The following is a 24,196-nucleotide window of genomic DNA, read 5'->3' as shown; positions in this document are numbered from 1 at the left end:
AGGCTAGCCCAGACATCCTTTGAAACGAAAATGTTGAGTGAGGCTAGCCCAGACATCCTTTGAAAGGAAAATGTTGAGTGAGGCTAGCCCAGACATCCTTTGAAAGGAAACTGTTGAGTGAAGCTAGCCCAGACATCCTTTGAAACGAAAATGTTGAGTGAGGCTAACTCAGACATCTTTTGAAAGGAAACTGTTGAGTGAGGCTAGCCCAGACATCCTTTGAAACGAATATGTTGAGTGAGGCTAGCCCAGACATCCTTTGAAACGAAACTGTTGAGTGAAGCTAGCCCAGACATCCTTTGAAACGAAAACATTGAGTGAAGCTAGCCCAGACATCATTTGAAACGAAAACATTGAGTGAGGCTAGCCCAGACATCCTTTGAAACGAAAACATTGAGTGGGGCTAGCCCAGACATCCTTTGAAAGGAAAACGTTGAGTGAGGCTAGCCCAGACATCCTTTGAAAGGAAACTGTTGAGTGAAGCTAGCCCAGACATCCTTTGAAACGAAAATGTTGAGTGAGGCTAGCCCAGACATCCTTTGAAACGAAAATGTTGAGTGAGGCTAGCCCAGACATCCTTTGAAAGGAAAACGTTGAGTGAGGCTAGCCCAGACATCCTTTGAAAGGAAACTGTTGAGTGAAGCTAGCCCAGACATCCTTTGAAACGAAAATGTTGAGTGAGGCTAGCCCAGACATCCTTTGAAACGAAAATGTTGAGTGAGGCTAGCCCAGACATCCTTTGAAACGAAAATGTTGAGTGAGGCTAGCCCAGACATCCTTTGAAAGGAAAACGTTGAGTGAGGCTAGCCCAGACATCCTTTGAAACGAAAATGTTGAGTGAGGCTAGCCCAGACATCCTTTGAAAGGAAAACGTTGAGTGAGGCTAGCCCAGACATCCTTTGAAAGGAAAATGTTGAGTGAAGCTAGCCCAGACATCCTTTGAAAGGAAAACGTTGAGTGAGGCTAGCCCAGACATCCTTTGAAACGAAAATGTTGAGTGAGGCTAGCCCAGACATCCTTTGAAACGAAAATGTTGAGTGAGGCTAGCCCAGACATCCTTTGAAACGAAAATGTTGAGTGAGGCTAGCCCAGACATCCTTTGAAAGGAACACGTTGAGTGAGGCTAGCTCAGACATAATTTGAAACGAAAATGTTGAGTGAGGCTAGCCCAGACATCCTTTGAAAGGAAAATGTTGAGTGAGGCTAGCCCAGACATCCTTTGAAAGGAAAATGTTGAGTGAGGCTAGCCCAGACATCCTTTGAAAGGAAACTGTTGAGTGAAGCTAGCCCAGACATCCTTTGAAACGAAAATGTTGAGTGAGGCTAACCCACACATCTTTTGAAAGGAAACTGTTGAGTGAGGCTAGCCCAGACATCCTTTGAAACGAAAATGTTGAGTGAGGCTAGCCCAGACATCCTTTGAAACGAAACTGTTGAGTGAAGCTAGCCCAGCCATCCTTTGAAACGAAAACATTGAGTGAGGCTAGCCCAGACATCCTTTGAAAGGAAAACGTTGAGTGAAGCTAGCCCAGACATCCTTTGAAACGAAAACATTGAGTGGGGCTAGCCCAGACATCCTTTGAAACGAAAACATTGAGTGGGGCTAGCCCAGACATAATTTGAAACGAAAATGTTGAGTGAGGCTAGCCCAGACATCCTTTGAAAGGAACACGTTGAGTGAGGCTAGCTCAGACATCCTTTGAAACGAAAATGTTGAGTGAGGCTAGCTCAGACATCCTTTAAAAGGAACACGTTGAGTGAGGCTAGCTCAGACATCCTTTGAAACGAAAGCGTTGAGTGAGGCTGATCTCAACTCCTGTTAGCTGTAAAAAGCGACGATGAAAAGCGAAAAAAAATCATGAAACACGTCAAACAAACGCAATAAATGACGAAGGAACTAACGGGCACGCACCAAAAGCATGATCATGAGCATCATCAACAACAACAAACAAAAGTCATTTCGGGAATAATAACACGCCTGCAAGGACCATCCCAGCGAATGCTTCCAGCTGCTTGCGTTTGAAACAGAAAGATGACAGGCGCAGAGTGCAGTCAGCAACACAAACAGCATTTTCCACACGTGGGAAGGTGGCCGCTTTGTGAAGGATGCCAGGCTGCACAGGTAGCCAACGAAGTCAGTCAGGGTTTGTACAAACATTCCTGGCTCCTGGTCGAATCATCTGTTAATGAAAAAAAAAAAAAAAGAGAGAGAGAGAGAGAAAAAAAAAACACGAATAGATGTAGAGATAAACGGATTGATAAATGATTTAACGAGCTAATAAATGAATAAATGGATAAATAAATAGAGAATGCAGGACACAGTACAATGCCAGACATAAAACAAAGCATCATCATCATCGTCGTCATAGGATCCGAAATTATTGTCATGATTGTGTTTGCTGTTACCATTATTGTTATTGCTATCATTATTATCATTATAATCATCATCGTCATCCACATCATCATCATCGTTGTTGTTGTTGCTGCACCTGCTGCTGTTGGTATTGTTGTCATATTTCATAAAAAGCTTTCACCGGAATGTAAACCAATGTATGCCCACTGCATCGGCCGAATGAATGAAAGAGCACGATCATGGTCATACACATTCCTTGAAGCTCAACGTTTTGGCGCCAGTTAGTTCTCTACCGCCACCGTCACAACAACAACAACTACTCCTCCCCCCCCCTCCTCCGCCTACTACCATCCCCACCCCCATCTCCACCACCACCACCACTTCTACTATTACTACTACCACCTACCTCCATCACGACGACCATCACCACCACCACCACTACAACCACCAGCACCCACCTCCATCACCACCACCACCACCACACAACCACCAGCACCCACCTCCATCACCACCACCACCACTTCAAATACTACCACCCCACCCCCATCACCACCACCACTACAACTACCACCACCAACCTCCATCACCACCACCACTACAACTACCACCACCCCCCCCCACCACCACCACTACAACTACCACCACCCACCTCCATCACCACCACCACTACAACTACTACCACCCCCACCCCCACCACCACTACTACTACAACTACCACCACTTCCATCACCCCTCCTACTACTACTATTATACTACCATCACCATCAACATACCACCACCACCACCACCACCACCACCACTACCAAATGCAAATGTCAATGCCAGTGATGATGATGATCAGTGTATCTGTGGTGACGAAAAACAACGAGTGGTGTCAACACCGATGACGACGATGATGGTGACGATGACTGCCGCACGCACCTTCCAGTACAGAGTCGTGGTGGTCAGACCTGTCGTCTGGAGGGTCCTTAAGGTCCTGATCCACGGTGTCACGCTGCTGTCCGTCGCCGTGGTCAGACGCCCTGCCGGACTGCGTGTCGTCTGGAGGGGCCTTAAGGTCCTGATCCACGGTGTCACGCTGCTGTCCGTCGCCGTGGTCAGACGCGCTGCCGGACTGCGTGTCGTCTGGAGGGGCCTCCACGGAGGGGAGAGCTCCGTTGGAGGCTTCCCCCTCCGTCTTCCTCCGGGCAGCCATCAGAGCCAGGGCACACTGGTGCACGAACAGGTACTGCTCCTGTCAGAGGGAAACCACCAGCCTTACAGAAACACCAAGGGGACATGGCAACATGATGATGGAGGTGATGATGAAGAATATGATGATGATGGTGGTGATAATGATGAAGATGAGGAAGATGACGACGATGATGATATAGATACTTATATAGCGTATCATCGGTCGCGCTGGCCACGCACTTCCAAGAAGACATCCCGTGCATCACAGATCACCTTGCAAGGGCCTGTCAACACTTCGGGCTTACAGTCGGTCTTGGTAAGACCGAGGCCATGCTCCAGCCTTCACCGTCCGGAGCTGCCAGTGCTCCACTACCACCTGTCTTCATCAACAACACAGAGATCCTAGCTGTGGACAAACCCTTCTACTTGGGCAGCACTGTCAGCAGCAGCAGATCTCTGAATGCAGAAGTGATGTTGGGCATCTCAAACGCCAGCTCTGCCTTTGGCAGGCTCTCAAAGAGACTGTGGCAAGACCATGGCATCAGATTGCTCACAAAGGTCGCTGTGTACAAAGCTGTGGTTCTGAGTGCTCTCCTCTACTGTTCTGAGACTTGGACCACGTACCGCCGACACATCTTAACAGTTTCATCGACAATGCTTGTGCAAGATCTGCAGCATCAAATGGCAAAACAGAGTGTCCAGCCTATAGGTCCCGAAGAAATGTGGCCTACCCTGCATTGAGTGTATGCTCACCAAAAGCCAGCTACGATGGACAGGACACGTTGTCCGTGTGGAGGACAGCAGAATTCCAAAGGCGCTGCTGTATGGACAACTGAGCTGTATGGACAACTGAAGGAAAGACTGCTGTGTGGACAACTGAGCTGTATGGACAACTGAAGGAAGGACTGCTGTATGGACAACTGAGCTGTATGGACAACTGAAGGAAGGACTGCTGTATGGACAACTGAAGGAAGGACTGCTGTATGGACAACTGAAGGAAGGACTGCTGTATGGACAACTGAGCTGTATGGACAACTGAAGGAAGGACTGCTGTATGGACAACTGAGCTGTATGGACAACTGAAGGAAGGACTGCTGTATGGACAACTGAGCTGTATGGACAACTGAAGGAAGGACTGCTGTATGGACAACTGAGCTGTATGGACAACTGAAGGAAGGACTGCTGTATGGACAACTGAAGGAAGGACTGCTGTATGGACAACTGAAGGAAGGACTGCTGTATGGACAACTGAAGGAAGGACAGCTGTATGGACAACTGAAGGAAGGACTGCCTGTGTGGACAACTGAAGGACAGCTGTATGGACAACTGAAGGAAGGACTGCTGTGTGGACAACTGAGCTGTATGGACAACTGAAGGAAGGACTGCTGTATGGACAACTGAAGGAAGGACAGCTGTATGGACAACTGAAGGAAGGACTGCTGTATGGACAACTGAAGGAAGGACTGCTGTGTGGACAACTGAAGGAAGGACTGCTGTGTGGACAACTGAAGGAAGGACTGCTGTATGGACAACTGAAGGAAGGACTGCTGTGTGGACAACTGAAGGAAGGACTGCTGTGTGGACAACTGAAGGAAGGACTGCTGTGTGGACAGCTGAAGGAAGGACTGCTGTGTGGACAACTGAGCTGTATGGACAACTGAAGGAAGGACTGCTGTATGGACAGCTGAAGGAAGGACTGCTGTATGGACAACTGAAGGAAGGACAACGTGACCACAGAAGGCCTCTCAAGAAATACGAAGACACCGCAACATCGACACTGCTACCTGGGAAGATGCAGCCCTTGTGAGAACACAGTGGAAGCAACAGTGTGATGATGGAGTCTCCCGTCGGACCGACGGATGAGTAGGCAGGCAGGCTTATTTGTCGGTGTGTGTCCTCATATGGGAGAAGAGGCCGATTCTGGATGCGCAGCACTTCCCGCAGGTGTTGCAAGGGAAAACGTCTCCAGAAGTTGAGCCCTGCTTCCTTCGCTCACGCTTCTCCTTAATGGCTAGCGTTCTCTTGTTTTCAAACGTCTTTACGCCACTAGAGCACAGCATCCTCCAGCGAGAGCGGTCAATGGCATCAGTTTCCCAGGAAGCGATGTCTATGTCACAGGCTTTGAGGTTTGTCTTCAAGGTGTTCTTGAAGCGCTTGCAGGGTCTTCCAAGTTCACAGTGGCGTTTTTTCAGCTGGCCATACAAAAGCATCTTCGGGATCCTGCTGTCTGTCATGCGGACAACGTGTCTTGTCCAGCATAGCTGGCACTGGATCAGCAGGCTTTCGATGCTGGGCAGGCCGCTCCTCTCTAGGACCTGGAGGTTGGAGACCCTGTCTTGCCACTTCATGCCGAGGATCTTTTGTAGGCATCTCTGGTGAAACTGCTCAAGTTGTTGAATGTGACGGGGATACGTCGTCCATGTTTCACAGCAGTACAACATGGTGGTCAGCACAGTGTACCCAGGGCACAAAGACATTCGAGCGCAGGAAAAGAGGAATCGGAGAAAACAGTGCCCGTCCTGGCAGGACTCCATTCCATGGAGTGTTGTGGACGACCTTGTGCCTCAGGAAATGGTCTTCATTCCCACATGAGGACCCACACCAGCAGATGACCTGCCTGGGTACCGTCGACTGACGGCTGACGCTCATCATTCGTTTCCTGCATCATTTCAATCACGCACGCACGTACACACACACACACACACATCACATTTTTTGTTGGGGGACGGGAGGTACCAAGGAATGCTCTGACATCTGCCTTTACACTCTATATACACTTGTGTTGCAAACCCACCATGCACACCAGAGCAGTTATTAACGTGATTGCAAAACTGGAACATTGATATCATACGTGATAGGGCATTCGATTTGGTTTGAGCAGTATCCTATTTGAAATGCCCCAATACAAATACACCGCACTCCACAGGTCAATGAGAACTACACACACTGTGCCCCGTCGTACTGACCCATTTAATGCTCACCTCGGTCTGAACCATCAGGCAGCGGAAATCGCGCAGGCGCATGACAAAGGCGTAAATGTCCAGCTCGTCTGTGATTGGTCGATTCTTGATGAACTGCATGACGTAATCCACACAGATGAAACACCCGGTTCGTCCCACGCCGGCACTGAGGAGACATGGAAGTAATCCTTCATTGCCCTGGCCATTGCTTTTGTCTTGCCTCGTTGATCAAATTATATTTTCATCCTTTCTCACTCCTCAGTTCATGTACCACGCAGTCTGTCATAATACGAACGGTATACATTGAGGACAGGGACACACAGGTACCGGGACAGACAGGTACCTACAGTGAAGACAGAGACAAGCAGGTACTGACAGTGAAGACAGGTACAGGGACAGACAGGTACCTGCAGTGAAGACAGGGACAAGCAGGTACTTACAGTGAAGACAGGTACAGGGGCAGACAGGTACCTGCAGTGAAGACAGAGACAGACAGGTACCTACAGTGAAGACAGGGACAGGGACAGACAGGTACCTACAATGAAGACAGGGACAGACAGGTACCTACAGTGAAGACAGAGACAGGTACCTGCAGTGAAGACAGAGACAGGGACAGACAGGTATCTACAGTGAAGACAGGGACAGACAGGTACCTACAGTGGACAGGGACAGGTACCTGCAGTAAAGACAGAGACAGGGACAGACAGGTACCTACAGTGGACAGGGACAGACAGGTACCTAAAGTGAAGACAGGGACAGACAGGTACCTACAGTGAAGACAGGGACAGACAGGTACCTACAGTGAAGACAGGGACAGGGACAGACAGGTACCTACAGTGAAGACAGGGACAGACAGGTACCGGGACAGACAGGTACCTGCAGTGAAGACAGGGACAGGGACAGACAGGTAGCTACAGTGAAGACAGAGACAGACAGGTACCTACAGTGAAGACAGGGACAGACAGGTACAGCAGTGAGGACAGACCCGGGACAGAAGGTCCAGTGAAGACAGAGACAGACAGGTACCTACAGTGAAGACAGGGACAGACAGGTACCTGCAGTGAAGACAGGGACAGACAGGTACCGGGACAGACAGGTACCTACAGTGAAGACATGGACAGACAGGTACCTGCAGTGAAGACAGGGACAGACAGGTACCTACAGTGAAGACAGGGACAGACAGGTATCTACAGTGAAGACAGGGACCTACAGTGAAGACAGGGACAGACAGGTACCTGCAGTGCACCAGGACGGGCGCCGTGGCGTGGGGCAGGGCCTCCACCTGCTGACGGATGTCCCTGACGAACAGCAGCACGGGCTGCACGAGCGACACGTCCGCCGTCTTGTCCGGCCACTGCAGGTAGTGGTAGTGCAGCACCTGGCGCTCCTCCCCCTGCACCACACACACACACACACACACACACACACACGGACCCCCCGCCCCCCCAACCCACATCCACGCCCCTCCCCCCTCCCACACACACACGGAAACACACACACACACACACACACACAGAGTAAAAGATGCAGGCTGTACGGTGTGTTTTACTGGTTTTAAACGTAAAGAGAATCACTGTTCAGACAGGAACAGGAAAAAACTCACTTCCCTTCGCTATCTGTCTGTCTGTCTGTCCATTGCTGATTTATCTCTGTCTTCTTTTATTCATCCCCCCCGTCCTTCCTTCAACCCTGTCTTTCTTTCTTTTCTTTCTTTTTACCTCTTCCTTCCGTTGTGCAGTTGTTTTTATCATGTACTTTACAAACCAGTTACACTGTTTCATTTTTTTTCTTCGTACAGTTTTTCGTATCGCCATGGCAACAGCCAGTGAAGCCCAACTATCTTCACAGTAATTACCCCCCTCACCCCCCCCCCCCCTGACTGCCGGGAATCGGATTGCCGTGGACCCCCCAAAGTCGCTTCTTCGTGAGGTGTTCGTTCTCTTCAGACGCTGGTTTTGCCCAGTCTGACCAGGGGGTACCCATGTGTAGACGGTCTTGTGACAACCCAGTACCTAGCAAAGGCCTACACCCCCATTTCCGGTTGAGCACTCTGCTTAGAGTCAATTACCCCGAAAACACCCACTCTCAACCCCCCCCCCCCAAAAAAAAAAAAAACAACAACAAAAAAACAAAAACAAACAAAAAAAACACGAAAAAACCAAAACAAAAAAACCCCAAAAGAACAAAACAAAACAAAAAAACAAACAAATAAAACAAATAAATATATGAAAGATAAAAAAGCAAAGAAAAAAAGTACCCCGAAAACAGTGGTTAACCATTTTGCTATGGGATGGTGTTGCTTCACAATGCATGGCGGGTGTGGATGTGAAAGTGATGAACAAAACGACTGCCTGAGATGTGTCATTGAAAACACTGAGTGTCATCAGACGCCATTCCACGACACGGGGTCTTGATTTAGTTAGTTAGCCTTATTTTCTGTGGTCAGCGTTATTTTAGTTCGCGTTATTTTCAGCAGTAAGCGTTATTTTTTGTAGTCAGCGTTATTTTCTGTAGTTTGTGCGTTATTATCAGCAGTAAGCGTTTTTTTTTGTAGTCAGCGTTATTTTCTGTAGTCTGCTTTATTTTCAGTAGTTAGAATTATTTTCAATAGTTAGCGTTATTTTCTACAGCTAGTGTTATCTTCAGTAGTTAGCGTTATTTTCAGTAGCAAGTGTTATCTTCAGTAGTTTGCGTTAATTTTCTGTAGCTAGTGTTATCTTCAGTAGTTTGCGTTAATTTTCTGTAGCTAGCGTTATCTTCAGTAGTTGGCGTTATTTCCTGTAGCTAGTGTTATTTTCAGTAGTTTGCGTTATTTTCAGTAGCTAGTGTTATCTTCAGTAGTTAGCGTTATTTTCAGTAGCAAGTGTTATCTTCAGTAGTTTGCGTTAATTTTCTGTAGCTAGTGTTATCTTCAGTAGTTAGCGTTATTTTCTGTAGCTAGTGTTATCTTCAGTAGTTTGCGTTATTTCCTGTAGCTAGTGTTATTTTCAGTAGTTGGCGTTATTTTCTGTAGCTAGTGTTATCTTCAGTAGTTTGCGTTATTTTCAGTAGCAAGTGTTATCTTCAGTAGTTTGCGTTAATTTTCTGTAGCTAGTGTTATCTTCAGTAGTTAGCGTTATTTTCTGTAGCTAGTGTTATCTTCAGTAGTTTGCGTTATTTCCTGTAGCTAGTGTTATTTTCAGTAGTTTGCGTTATTTTCTGCAGCTAGTGTTATCTTCAGTAGTTTGTGTTATTTCCTGTAGCTAGTGTTATTTTCAGTAGTTGGCGTTATTTTCTGTAGCTAGTGTTATCTTCAGTAGTTTGCGTTATTTTCAGTAGCAAGTGTTATCTTCAGTAGTTTGCGTTAATTTTCTGTAGCTAGTGTTATCTTCAGTAGTTAGCGTTATTTTCTGTAGCTAGTGTTATCTTCAGTAGTTTGCGTTATTTCCTGTAGCTAGTGTTATTTTCAGTAGTTTGCGTTATTTTCTGCAGCTAGTGTTATCTTCAGTAGTTTGTGTTATTTCCTGTAGCTAGTGTTATTTTCAGTAGTTAGCTTTATTTCCAGTAGCTAACATTATTTTCAGTAGTTAGTGTCACGTGACCTGTTTGCAGAGGGCAGGTCTGGACGTTCAGCTGTCTTGGGGTGAGTTGTATGAGCCAACTTAGCAGCGTTAAGTTTGCTTATCATTAAGAATGTTCCTAGCTCCCCGGTAGATCCCATATGCTAAGGACTATTCTTAACTGGAAGCAAACTTTGCGCCAGTTGCACTGCTCGGACGGAAGAGCCTAGTATGGTCGTAACCCGCTACTAACTGTGTGTAGTATGGAACTGACCAATGGCGTAGTTCGGTCAACGCAGGCATTTTAGTCACGTGTAACTGTCAAAAAGTTAGAACCAAGCAATGCAACTGGGCCCTGGTCACCACCGGCCACCGGTTAGATGAAAAACAAACTCACTGGAATGTAAACACCTAGCGCTGAATTGTCCGTCACATCGCCAGTTCAGCGAGACGCTTCTCATGCATGCTGCAAACGCGCAACCAGTGGCTACTACTATCCTTAGTGTGCCAAAAGCTACTACTATCCTACTACCGACTAGCTACTGTCCTTCCTTAGTGTGCCAAAAGCTACTGACTAGCTACTGTCCTTAGTGTGCCAAAAACTACTAAATAGCTACTGTCCTTAATGTGCCAAAAGCGACTGTCTTTAGTGTGCCCAAAGCTACTGACTAGCTACTGCCATTAGTGTGCCAAAAGCAACTACTGCCCTCAGTGAGCCAAAGCTACAGCTACTGCCATTAGTGTGCCAAAAGCAACTACTGCCCTCAGTGAGCCAAAAGCTACTGACTTGGGTGTGGCAAAAGCTACTGACTTGGGTGTGGCAAAAGCTACTGACTTGGGTGTGGCAAAAGCTACTGACTTGGGTGTGGCAAAAGCTACTGACTTGGGTGTGGCAAAAGCTACTGACTTGGGTGTGGCAAAAGCTACTGACTTGGGTGTGGCAAAAGCTACTGACTTGGGTGTGGCAAAAGCTACTGACTTGGGTGTGGCAAAAGCTACTGACCGCAGTGTTCTTGATGGTGATGGTGGTGACGTTGTAGTCGTGGAGGGTGGTGACGGAGGTGGTGGCGACCATGATGCCCTCCTGGTCCTCCTCCTCCCCCACCTCCCGGGGCCAGTACTGCTCACACTTCACCTGCACAGGGCCCAACATGGCTTCATCTCGCACCTGTGTGATATCATAGGACATGGATTCATATCATACCTGTGTCTCTAATATCACAAGACATGGATTCACACCACATCTGTGTCTCTAATATCACAAGACATGGATTCACACCACATCTGTGTCCCTATCACATGATATGGATTCATATCGCACCTGTGTTTCCAATCACATATGACACGGCTTGATATCATGCCTGTGTCTTTAATCACACAGGACACGGCTTGATATCATGCCTGTGTCTTTAATCACACAGGACACGGCTTGATATCATACCTGTGTCTTTAATCACACAGGACACGGCTTGATATCATGCCTGTGTCTTTAATCACACAGGACACGGCTTGATATCATGCCTGTGTCTTTAATCACACAGGACACGGCTTGATATCATACCTGTGTCTTCAATCACATAGGACACAGCTTGATATCATACCTGTGTTTTCAATCACATAGGACACGGCTTGATATCATACCTGTGTTTTCAATCACACAGGACGCGGCTTGATATCATACCTGTGTCTTCAATCACATAGGACACAGCTTGATATCATACCTGTGTTTTCAATCACATAGGACACGGCTTGATATCATACCTGTGTTTTCAATCACACAGGACGCGGCTTGATATCATACATGTATCTTTAATCACACAGGACACAGCTTGATATCATACATGTGTCTTTAATCACACAGGACACGGCTTGATATCATACCTGTGTTTTCAATCACACAGGACACAGCTTGATATCATACCTGCGTTTTCAATCACATAGGACACGGCTTGATATCATACCTGTGTTTTCAATCGCACAGGACACGGCTTGATATCATACCTGTGTTTTCAATCACACAGGACACGGCTTGATATCATACCTGTGTTTTCAATCACACAGGACACGTCTTGATATCATACCTGTGTTTTCAATCACATAGGACACGGCTTGATATCATACCTGTGTCTTTAATCACATAGGACACAGCTTGATATCATACCTGTGTCTTTAATCACACAGGACACAGCTTGATATCATACATGTGTCTTTAATCACACAGGACACGGCTTGACATCATACCTGTGTTTTCAATCACAAAGGACACGTCTTGATATCATACCTGTGTTTTCAATCACACAGGACACGGCTTGACATCATACCTGTGTTTTCAATCACATAGGACACGGCTTCATATCCACATCTTCAGCCCACGCAGGTGACAACACCGACAACAACAGTGAACAAGAAAAGCCAGGCCTTCGCGACTCACGTGTGATGATTACTACTTCATCCAACAAAGGAATCACGAAAAATAAAACCACCCCACCGCAAAGGCAGAGCAGTTTATCCGGCAACACACACACACACAAACACCCACCCACCCACACACACACACACACACACACCCACACCTACACAGAGACCCAGACCCAGACATGATCCAACCACCCACCTTCCCATTCTCCTTGGGCAGGGTGAGCATGACGATGACGTGCACCTTATGCTCCCAGACCATCCTCCAGAAGTCAGGCGTGGTGAAGGGCAGCGGGCCCTGGGCGGCCACGTACTCCGCTTCCCGGCTGTAGCCCTGCCTCACGGGGGTACAGCGCTCATCGTCATCATTGTCGTCGATGACATCGTCATCATCGTCATGGCCATCGTCGTCGCTGTCATTGTCATCGTCATCATGGCCATCGTCGTCACTGTCATCATTGTCATGGTCATCATCGACATCGTCATGATCATCACTTTCATGATCCTTATCAACATCGTCATGGTCAATGTTATAATAATGTTATAATAATGATGGATACCACTACTACTACTACTACTACTATTCGTTGATGTCGTCGTCGTCGTCGTCATCATCATCACCATCATGACGGCTGCGACGAAAAGGAAGCTCTTTGTGGTGGCAATGAATGTAAGAGATAATCGTTATCATCATTACAACGATGATCGTTGTTGCTGTCGTCGTCATCACCATCATCAAAATCAATTGATAGTTTCCGCAGTTAATGCTCCGATACTCATCGTCATCACTATTCTCATCGTCATCATTATCATCACCCCCACCAACCATCACGTCACCACAACCACAGCCACTAACATCACCATTATTTCTTCGCCACCACCGCCCCACCCCCACCCTCACCATTACCAGCATCATCACCACGACCACCACCATCATCACCACCCACCCCACAACCATCATTATCACCATCACCATCACCAAAACCACGACCACCACCATCATCATCACCCCACAACCGTCATTATCACCATCACCAAAACCACGACCACCACCATCATCGCCATCACCCCACGACCGCCATTACCACCATCACCATCACCCCACCACCACCATTACCACCATCACCATCACCCCACCACCACCATTACCACCATCATCACCATCACCCCACCACCACCATCACCATCACCACCACCATCATCATCATCATCGTGGTGGTGGTGGTTGTGAACCTCATGTTTTTTGGCGACTGACCGGCAGGAAGTTGGCGTTGATGTAGTCACTGCCCTCATGGTTGGGGGTCAGCTTGACCCGGCTGTGGTCATCTGAAAACAGTCATCCAGACAGCGTCACCCAGTGCTACACTGGGCCTTGTGTAGCATGTCTCCATTCACAATGAATATGTCTAATGCTAACGTCCATATTCTAAATATATTTCTGTTTAATAATTACGATGTAATAATTAATTGCAATGTTTTTAAAAGCGAATATGTGAAATGCTTTTATTTGAGAACATATGTTTATTACTCTTGTTTAATCAAGTTATCCGCGTGTGTGGGGTGGGGGTGGGGGTGGGGGTGGGGGTGGGGTGCGGTGCGGGTGTGTGCTGATTATCTGGTTGTGGTTTTCCGCAATTCATCTTTATTCTTATCTTATCTGTCTATTATAATCAATGTGCAGTATAGTAGGCTATGTTTATAATTATATTCAAATAATGTTTCTTAATTCTTTCTGTTTTTACATTAAGAATACTAGTTATTACCTGCAGTGTGTGGATGTATGTATGAAACGATGTATGTGATATTTTTTACATTTGTATCTTCGTAATATTTGTTGGGGCTGTTGTTGGCTTTTACAGTTATGGTCCCCATGTTGTTTACTTGTCATGTTGTGATAATGCACCTGACCAAATTTCTCCAGTTGGAGATAATAAAGTTATTCTTATCTTATCTTATCTGTCACCCAGTGCTACACTGAGCCTTGTGTAGCATGTCTCCATTCACCTGTCACACACTGCTACACTGAGCCTTGTGTAGCATGTCTCCATTCACCTGTCACACACTGCTACACTGGGCCTTGTGTAGCATGTCTCCATTCACCTGTCACACACTGCTACACTGAGCCTTGTGTAGCATGTCTCCATTCACCTTACAGTCACACACATCGTGCATACATACATATATACATACATAACTGTGCACCACTGTGCTAATCTTGCTTATTCATTTACTTACGCATTCCCGCAAGCGCCCCCACCTCCACCAAACCCCCCTCCCCCCAAGCTTGTCAGGAATGGAACCCAGCACTTACAGGCAATGACATCGGCGTAGCGGTTCTTGCCCAGGTTGATGCTTCGCATTCCCACCTGTTTCAGGTAGGCCTTGCACCACTTGGAGATGTCCTGCAGCACACACACACACACACACACACACACACACACACACACACATATATATATATATATATATATATATAGAGAGAGAGAGAGAGAGAGAGAGAGAGAGCACCTGTAAACCGACGGAGGGAGGGCAAAAGGGGGCAGCTAATGAAGGACCAGAGAAAACAATGAATCACAAACTAGACAACGGACACACCGCAACAAAACCCAACAACGCAACATCTCTGTATATCAAACCCTCACAGAAGTGATTAAAGCAAATTCCACGCACAGAATCTTTCATTCAAAGACACTTCGCGAAACTTTCCTTCCCAGAAACCGTCTCCACATACTGTGAGCTTGTGGTGTTGTTTTTGTTTTTGTTTTTTTGTGTGTGTGTGTCCGAACAATGAGTTGTTGATGTTGTTGTTAGGCTTGTTTTTTTCAATAAAGAGAAGTTAATTTGTGTCTGCTCAGACTGACACGAAGGCTCCCATAAACGCAATGATGAGTACATACATGGCATGAACACACCCGTTGAAATAATCATAATAATAATGGTATTTATATAGCGCTGAATCTTGTGCAGAGACAAACCAAAGCGCTTTCGCACCAGTCATTCACACGCATGCATAACTCTAAAACTGTAGAAACTAAAGACAAGGAAGGGCAGGCAAGGGAGGCTATTTTGAAAGAGGTGGGTTTTAAGGCCAGACTTGAAAGAGCTGAGAGTGGAGACCTGACAAAGCGAAAGAGGAAGTTCATTCCAATCGCATGGTCCAGAGACAGAGAAAGAACGGCGGCCAACAGTCGAGTGTTTGAATCTGGGTATGCGTAAACAGAGTGGATCCGAAGCCGATCGTACTGAGCGAGATGGAGTGTAGAGGTGAAGGCAGCCACAGAGAAGACTGTGTAAGGGGGTGGGGGGGTGGGGAGCCATGGAGAGCAATCACAGGAGTACCTCGTACCTCATACTCATCGCACAGTATAGCATCCTCATCCAGCTGCTTAGCGGCAATAGCTTCTTCCAGACTGACCAGTTTCATTGGTCGGCTGAAAAAGGCAAGACGGGCAGATGAATGACGTGTTCACTAAGACCCACTGCCCCTCATGGATGGGGCACACGGTATACAGCGACAACGCAGCATCGGCATTGGAATTATCATCTTTATCAGTTTCTTCATTCATGAAGTAACAGAGAGAGAGAGAGAGAGAGAGAGAGAGAGAGAGAGAGAGAGAGAGAGAGAGAGAGAGAATGAAGACACATAAACACACATAATGAAGACACGTTTTTTACATTCAATGATGAAGATTTTGAGCATAGCCTATTCTTCCAATCTGTCCTTGCTAATCAACATCCATTACAAACAGCATGATGGGAAAACGGGAGAGATAAAAAGAGAGAGAGAAGAAAAAAAGAGAGGGAGAGAAAGAGAGAGAGGGAGAGAGAGAGAGAAAGGAGAGAAGAAGAGAGAGAAAGGAGAGAGAGGAAGAGAGAGAGAGAGAAAGGGACAGAGGGAGAGAGAGAGGGAGAGAGAGAGAGAGAGGAGGGAGAGATAGAGACAGGCAGACAGAGAAAGCGATAGTGAGTGAGTGAGTGAGAGAGAGATAGAGATGGACAGACAGACATACAGAGAGACAGACAGACAGACATACAGAGAGACAGACATACAGAGAGACAGACAGACATACAGACAGACAGACAGACAGACAGAGAGACAGACATACAGAGAGACAGACAGACAGACAGACACACGTGGGTGGGGGACTGCGTTGCGCGGTGAGAGTGTCCAAGCCGATGGCAGAGACAGAGTCAGTTGTGCAGTTTGTCCTGCCGTCATCCTTGCTGCAGACAGACAGACCCAGGACAGCACAGAATTACACACACAGTTCACAACACTACAGTCTGACAGACCCAGGACAGCACAGAATTACACACACAGTTCACAACACGACAGTCTGACAGACCCAGGACAGCACAGAATTACACACACAGTTCACAACACTACAGTCTGACAGACCCAGGACAGCACAGAATTACACACACACAGTTCACAACACGACAGTCTGACAGACCCAGGACAGCACAGAATTACACACACAGTTCACAACACTACAGTCTGACAGACCCAGGACAGCACAGAATTACACACACAGTTCACAACACTACAGTCTGACAGACCCAGGACAGCACAGAATTACACACACACAGTTCACAACACTACAGTCTGACAGAACCAGGACAGCACAGAATTACACACACAGTTCACAACACTACAGTCTGACAGAACCAGGACAGCACAGAATTACACACACACAGTTCACAACACTACAGTCTGACAGACCCACGACAGCACAGAATTACACACACAGTTCACAACACTACAGTCTGACAGAACCAGGACAGCACAGAATTACACACACACAGTTCACAACACTACAGTCTGACAGACCCAGGACAGAATTACACACACAGTTCACAACACTACAGTCTGACAGACCCAGGACAGCACAGAATTACACACACAGTTCACAACACTACAGTCTGACAGACCAGGACAGCACAGAATTACACACACAGTTCACAACACGACAGTCTGACAGACCCAGGACAGCACAGAATTACACACACACAGTTCACAACACGACAGTCTGACAGACCCAGGACAGCACAGAATTACACACACACAGTTCACAACACGACAGTCTGACAGACCCAGGACAGCACAGAATTACACACACACAGTTCACAACACTACAGTCTGACAGACCCAGGACAGCACAGAATTACACACACACAGTTCACAACACTACAGTCTGACAGACCCAGGACAGCACAGAATTACACACACACAGTTCACAACACTACAGTCTGACAGACCCAGGACAGCACAGAATTACACACACACAGTTCACAACACTACAGTCTGACAGACCCAGGACAGCACAGAATTACACACACAGTTCACAACACGACAGTCTGACAGACCCAGGACAGCACAGAATTACACACACACAGTTCACAACACTACAGTCTGACAGACCCAGGACAGCACAGAATTACACACACAGTTCACAACACTACAGTCTGACAGACCCAGGACAGCACAGAATTACACACACAGTTCACAACACGACAGTCTGACAGACCCAGGACAGCACAGAATTACACACACAGTTCACAACACTACAGTCTGACAGACCCAGGACAGCACAGAATTACACACACACAGTTCACAACACTACAGTCTGACAGACCCAGGACAGCACAGAATTACACACACAGTTCACAACACGACAGTCTGACAGACCCAGGACAGCACAGAATTACACACACAGTTCACAACACTACAGTCTGACAGACCCAGGACAGCACAGAATTACACACACACAGTTCACAACACTACAGTCTGACAGAACCAGGACAGCACAGAATTACACACACAGTTCACAACACGACAGTCTGACAGACCCAGGACAGCACAGAATTACACACACACAGTTCACAACACTACAGTCTGACAGACCCAGGACAGCACAGAATTACACACACAGTTCACAACACTACAGTCTGACAGAACCAGGACAGCACAGAATTACACACACACAGTTCACAACACGACAGTCTGACAGACCCAGGACAGCACAGAATTACACACACACAGTTCACAACACTACAGTCTGACAGACCCAGGACAGCACAGAATTACACACACAGTTCACAACACTACAGTCTGACAGACCCAGGACAGCACAGAATTACACACACACAGTTCACAACACTACAGTCTGACAGACCCAGGACAGCACAGAATTACACACACAGTTCACAACACTACAGTCTGACAGACCCAGGACAGCACAGAATTACACACACACAGTTCACAACACTACAGTCTGACAGACCCAGGACAGCACAGAATTACACACACAGTTCACAACACTACAGTCTGACAGACCCAGGACAGCACAGAATTACACACACACAGTTCACAACACTACAGTCTGACAGACCCAGGACAGCACAGAATTACACACACAGTTCACAACACTACAGTCTGACAGACCCAGGACAGCACAGAATTACACACACAGTTCACAACACTACAGTCTGACAGACCCAGGACAGCACAGAATTACACACACAGTTCACAACACTACAGTCTGACAGACCCAGGACAGCACAGAATTACACACACAGTTCACAACACGACAGTCTGACAGACCCAGGACAGCACAGAATTACACACACACAGTTCACAACACTACAGTCTGACAGACCCAGGACAGCACAGAATTACACACACACAGTTCACAACACGACAGTCTGACAGACCCAGGACAGCACAGAATTACACACACACAGTTCACAACACTACAGTCTGACAGACCCAGGACAGCACAGAATTACACACACAGTTCACAACACGACAGTCTGACAGACCCAGGACAGCACAGAATTACACACACAGTTCACAACACTACAGTCTGACAGACCCAGGACAGCACAGAATTACACACACAGTTCACAACACTACAGTGTGACAGACCCAGGACAGCACAGAATTACACACACACAGTTCACAACACTACAGTCTGACAGAACCAGGACAGCACAGAATTACACACACAGTTCACAGTCTGACAGACCCAGGACAGAATTACACACACAGTTCACAACACGACAGTCTGACAGACCCAGGACAGCACAGAATTACACACACAGTTCACAGTCTGACAGACCCAGGACAGAATTACACACACAGTTCACAACACTACAGTCTGACAGACCCAGGACAGCACAGAATTACACACACACAGTTCACAACACGACAGTCTGACAGACCCAGGACAGCACAGAATTACACACACACAGTTCACAACACGACAGTCTGACAGACCCAGGACAGCACAGAATTACACACACAGTTCACAACACTACAGTCTGACAGACCCAGGACAGCACAGAATTACACACACAGTTCACAACACTACAGTGTGACAGAACCAGGACAGCACAGAATTACACACACACAGTTCACAACACTACAGTCTGACAGAACCAGGACAGCACAGAATTACACACACAGTTCACAACACGACAGTCTGACAGAACCAGGACAGCACAGAATTACACACACACAGTTCACAACACTACAGTGTGACAGACCCAGGACAGCACAGAATTACACACACACAGTTCACAACACTACAGTGTGACAGAACCAGGACAGCACAGAATTACACACACACAGTTCACAACACTACAGTGTGACAGAACCAGGACAGCACAGAATTACACACACAGTTCACAACACGACAGTCTGACAGACCCAGGACAGCACAGAATTACACACACACAGTTCACAACACTACAGTGTGACAGACCCAGGACAGCACAGAATTACACACACAGTTCACAACACTACAGTCTGACAGACCCAGGACAGCACAGAATTACACACACACAGTTCACAACACTACAGTCTGACAGACCCAGGACAGCACAGAATTACACACACACAGTTCACAACACTACAGTCTGACAGACCCAGGACAGCACAGAATTACACACACACACAGTTCACAACACTACAGTCTGACAGACCCAGGACAGCACAGAATTACACACACACAGTTCACAACACTACAGTCTGACAGACCCAGGACAGCACAGAATTACACACACAGTTCACAACACTACAGTCTGACAGACCCAGGACAGCACAGAATTACACACACACAGTTCACAACACTACAGTCTGACAGAACCAGGACAGCACAGAATTACACACACACAGTTCACAACACTACAGTCTGACAGACCCAGGACAGCACAGAATTACACACACAGTTCACAACACTACAGTCTGACAGACCCAGGACAGCACAGAATTACACACACACAGTTCACAACACTACAGTCTGACAGACCCAGGACAGCACAGAATTACACACACAGTTCACAACACGACAGTCTGACAGACCCAGGACAGCACAGAATTACACACACACAGTTCACAACACTACAGTCTGACAGACCCAGGACAGCACAGAATTACACACACACAGTTCACAACACGACAGTCTGACAGACCCAGGACAGCACAGAATTACACACACACAGTTCACAACACTACAGTCTGACAGACCCAGGACAGCACAGAATTACACACACACAGTTCACAACACGACAGTCTGACAGACCCAGGACAGCACAGAATTACACACACAGTTCACAACACGACAGTCTGACAGACCCAGGACAGCACAGAATTACACACACACAGTTCACAACACTACAGTCTGACAGACCCAGGACAGCACAGAATTACACACACAGTTCACAACACTACAGTCTGACAGACCCAGGACAGCACAGAATTACACACACACAGTTCACAACACTACAGTCTGACAGACCCAGGACAGCACAGAATTACACACACAGTTCACAACACGACAGTCTGACAGACCCAGGACAGCACAGAATTACACACACAGTTCACAACACGACAGTCTGACAGACCCAGGACAGCACAGAATTACACACACAGTTCACAACACGACAGTCTGACAGACCCAGGACAGCACAGAATTACACACACACAGTTCACAACACGACAGTCTGACAGAACCAGGACAGCACAGAATTACACACACACAGTTCACAACACTACAGTCTGACAGACCCAGGACAGCACAGAATTACACACACAGGACTCACAGTCCTGCTGACATCCTTGCTGCCCTCCCCTCATCCCTCCTGATGTGTGTTCTCCTTCCTCCCTCTTTATCCCTCCTCCTTCCTCCCTCTTTATCCCCCCTCGTTCCTCCCTCTTTATCCCCCCTCCTTCCTCCCTCTTTATCCCTCCTCCTTCCTCCCTCTTTATCCCCCCTCCTTCCTCCCTCTTTATCCCTCCTTCCTCCCTCTTTATCCCTCCTCCCTCTTTATCCCTCCTTCCTCTTTATCCCTCCTTCCTCCCTCTTTATCCCTCCTTCCTCTTTATCCCTCCTTCCTCTTTATCCCTCCTTCCTCTTTATCCCTTCCTCCCTCTTTATCCCTCCTTCCTCCCTCTTTATCCCTCCTTCCTCTTTATCCCTCCTTCCTCCCTCTTTATCCCTCCTTCCTCCCTCTTTATCCCTCCTTCCTCTTTATCCCTCCTTCCTCCCTCTTTATCCCTCCTTCCCCTTTATCCCTTCCTCCCTCTTTATCCCTCCTTCCTCCCTCTTTATCCCTCCTTCCTTCCTCTTTATCCCTCCTTCCTCTTTATCCCTCCTTCCTCCCTCTTTATCCCTCCTCCTTCCTCCCTCTTTATCCCTCCTCCTTCCTCCCTCACCACCACTCTGTCACCGGGCTTCCTTAACACACCTTACGTATGCGTGCGTTCGTGCGTGCGTGCGTGTGTGTGACCTTAGTAGCAGGTAAGTCGACGGAGCACAGTTTTTCATTCTTTTCTTTTTTTTCTCGTATTCTTTGAAGTGTTCCACACGTGGCTTTCTTTGCTGGAAACGACAAGGAAAAGACAAGGGAGAGGTGGAGAAGCCACACACCGCAGTTTGGTCTTGCCGTAGCACGCCAGGTAGGTGAGCAGGCCCACCACCGCTCCAAAGCCCATGGCCACACCCACGTACACTCCGCCGGGAGGGCGCTCGCTTTCCTCTGCAGACAGGAACCGCCACAGCTTGGTGCTGACAGCATGACACCGCACAACACAGCACAACACAACAGAACAGAACACACCAGTCTGGACTGGAACATAATAGAACAGAACAGAATGGAACAGAATCGAGGGGTGTGTGTGGGGCTAAGGGTGTGGTGGGGGTGGGGTGTGGTGGGGGTGGGGTGTGTGTGGGGGTAGAGGTGTGTGTGGGGGTGGGGGGTGGTGGGGGTGTGGTGTGGTGTGGTGGGGGTAGGGGTGTGGTTGGGTGTGGTGGGGGGTGGGGTGTGTGTGGGGGTAGAGGTGTGGGTGGGGGTGGGGGTGGTGGGGGTAGGGGTGTGGTGGGGGTAGGGGTGTGGTGGGGGTGTGGTGTGTTTGGGGTAGGGGTGTGGTAGGGGTGTGGTGTGGGGGTAGGGGTGTGGTGGGGGTAGGGGTGTGGTGGGGGTAGGGGTGTGGTGGGGGGTGGGGTGGCAGTATATGAAAGGTACACACATGAATGGGAAATCACATTCAAAGATACACCTGGAATTTAGGCATAATATGCATATACATTATGTATTCTTGTGCATACACACGCCCCCAATGCGTGATGGCAAGGTCTACAGTGACACAGTGATGGCAAGGTCTACAGTGACACAGTGACACAGTGATGGCAAGGTCTACAGTGACACAGTGACACAGTGATGGCAAGGTCTACAGTGACACAGTGATGGCAAGGTGTACAGTGACACAGTGATGGCAAGGTCTACAGTGACACAGTGATGGTAAGGTCTACAGTGACACAGTGACACAGTGATGGCAAGGTCTACAGTGACACAGTGATGGCAAGGTCTACAGTGACACAGTGATGGCAAGGTCTACAGTGACACAGTGATGGCAAGGTCTACAGTGACACAGTGACACAGTGATGGCAAGGTCTACAGTGACACAGTGATGGCAAGGTCTACAGTGACACAGTGATGGCAAGGTCTACAGTGACACAGTGATGGCAAGGTCTACAGTGACACAGTGACGGCAAGGTCTACAGTGACACAGTGATGGCAAGGTCTACAGTGACACAGTGATGGCAAGGTCTACAGTGACATGTTGCTGGCTGTCCAGTTCTCTGTTACACAGTGATGGTAAGGTCTACAGTTACATGTTGCTGGCTGTCCAGTTCTCTGCTACATGTTGCTGGCTGTCCAGTTCTCTGTTACACAGTGATGACTGTCCAGTTCTCTGTTACAGGTTGCTGGCTGTCCAGTTCTCTGCTTTTCATTTCGGGTGGTTCGAGAGACAGGGCAATAGTTCTGCTGCGAAGAAGCTATTGGCAAGACAATCGGTTTGGGTCCAAGGACGTCTCTACCGCCGACCCGAGGGGAGCATCTCAAGGATTCAGAAGCTGGACGTGACTGTCAGACCTTCCTTCAGGAGTAGCTGCTTGTGGTGAACGTTGACAGCAATGCCGATGAAGGAGGGCGACCCAGGACAGCTGCTTTGTGCTCACAGTGGAAACAAACCAACACTTGTTGGATCCGATTGCATTGCTCTGTGTGGGAGAGGAGAGGGAAGGGGATACGTTTGTGTGGAGGGGGGTGTAGGAAGAAGAAGAAGGAGGAGGAGGAGGAGGAGGAGGAGACCAAAGAAAGATGCAGGTAACAGCACAACAAAGACAAGGACCTCAAACACAGACCTGCAGAAACTGTCTGGTTCTTCACCACCACATAGGGGTGACAGC

At 47.8% G+C, this 24,196-nt stretch overlaps 1 protein-coding gene across 2 annotated transcripts in view; it reads right to left on the bottom strand.

Annotated features, from left to right (window-relative positions):
* Positions 1-1,451: 1,451 nt before the first annotated feature.
* Positions 1,452-24,196, bottom strand: part of LOC143297802 (uncharacterized) — an 86,370-nt gene continuing 63,625 nt past the window's right edge. The window contains exons 16-27 of one of the 2 annotated variants that reach the window (XM_076610304.1): positions 24,152-24,196; positions 22,373-22,481; positions 16,575-16,664; positions 15,787-15,871; positions 14,752-14,842; positions 13,696-13,766; positions 12,640-12,774; positions 11,029-11,160; positions 7,722-7,879; positions 6,508-6,652; positions 3,275-3,587; positions 1,452-2,180 (exon numbers count right to left, since the gene is read on the bottom strand). The exon at positions 24,152-24,196 is cut by the window's right edge and continues 29 nt beyond it. In XM_076610304.1, the coding sequence (XP_076466419.1) occupies positions 2,140-2,180; positions 3,275-3,587; positions 6,508-6,652; positions 7,722-7,879; positions 11,029-11,160; positions 12,640-12,774; positions 13,696-13,766; positions 14,752-14,842; positions 15,787-15,871; positions 16,575-16,664; positions 22,373-22,481; positions 24,152-24,196 (1,415 nt within the window). In that variant the 3' untranslated portion in view covers positions 1,452-2,139. The remainder of the gene's footprint in view (positions 2,181-3,274; positions 3,588-6,507; positions 6,653-7,721; positions 7,880-11,028; positions 11,161-12,639; positions 12,775-13,695; positions 13,767-14,751; positions 14,843-15,786; positions 15,872-16,574; positions 16,665-22,372; positions 22,482-24,151) is intronic. The other variant, XM_076610303.1, reaches the window with a different exon arrangement.

This window comes from Babylonia areolata, chromosome 23, assembly GCF_041734735.1.
Source record: "Babylonia areolata isolate BAREFJ2019XMU chromosome 23, ASM4173473v1, whole genome shotgun sequence".
Lineage (NCBI taxonomy): Eukaryota > Metazoa > Mollusca > Gastropoda > Neogastropoda > Buccinidae > Babylonia > Babylonia areolata.
This window is presented reverse-complemented; position numbering and strand designations above follow the sequence as displayed.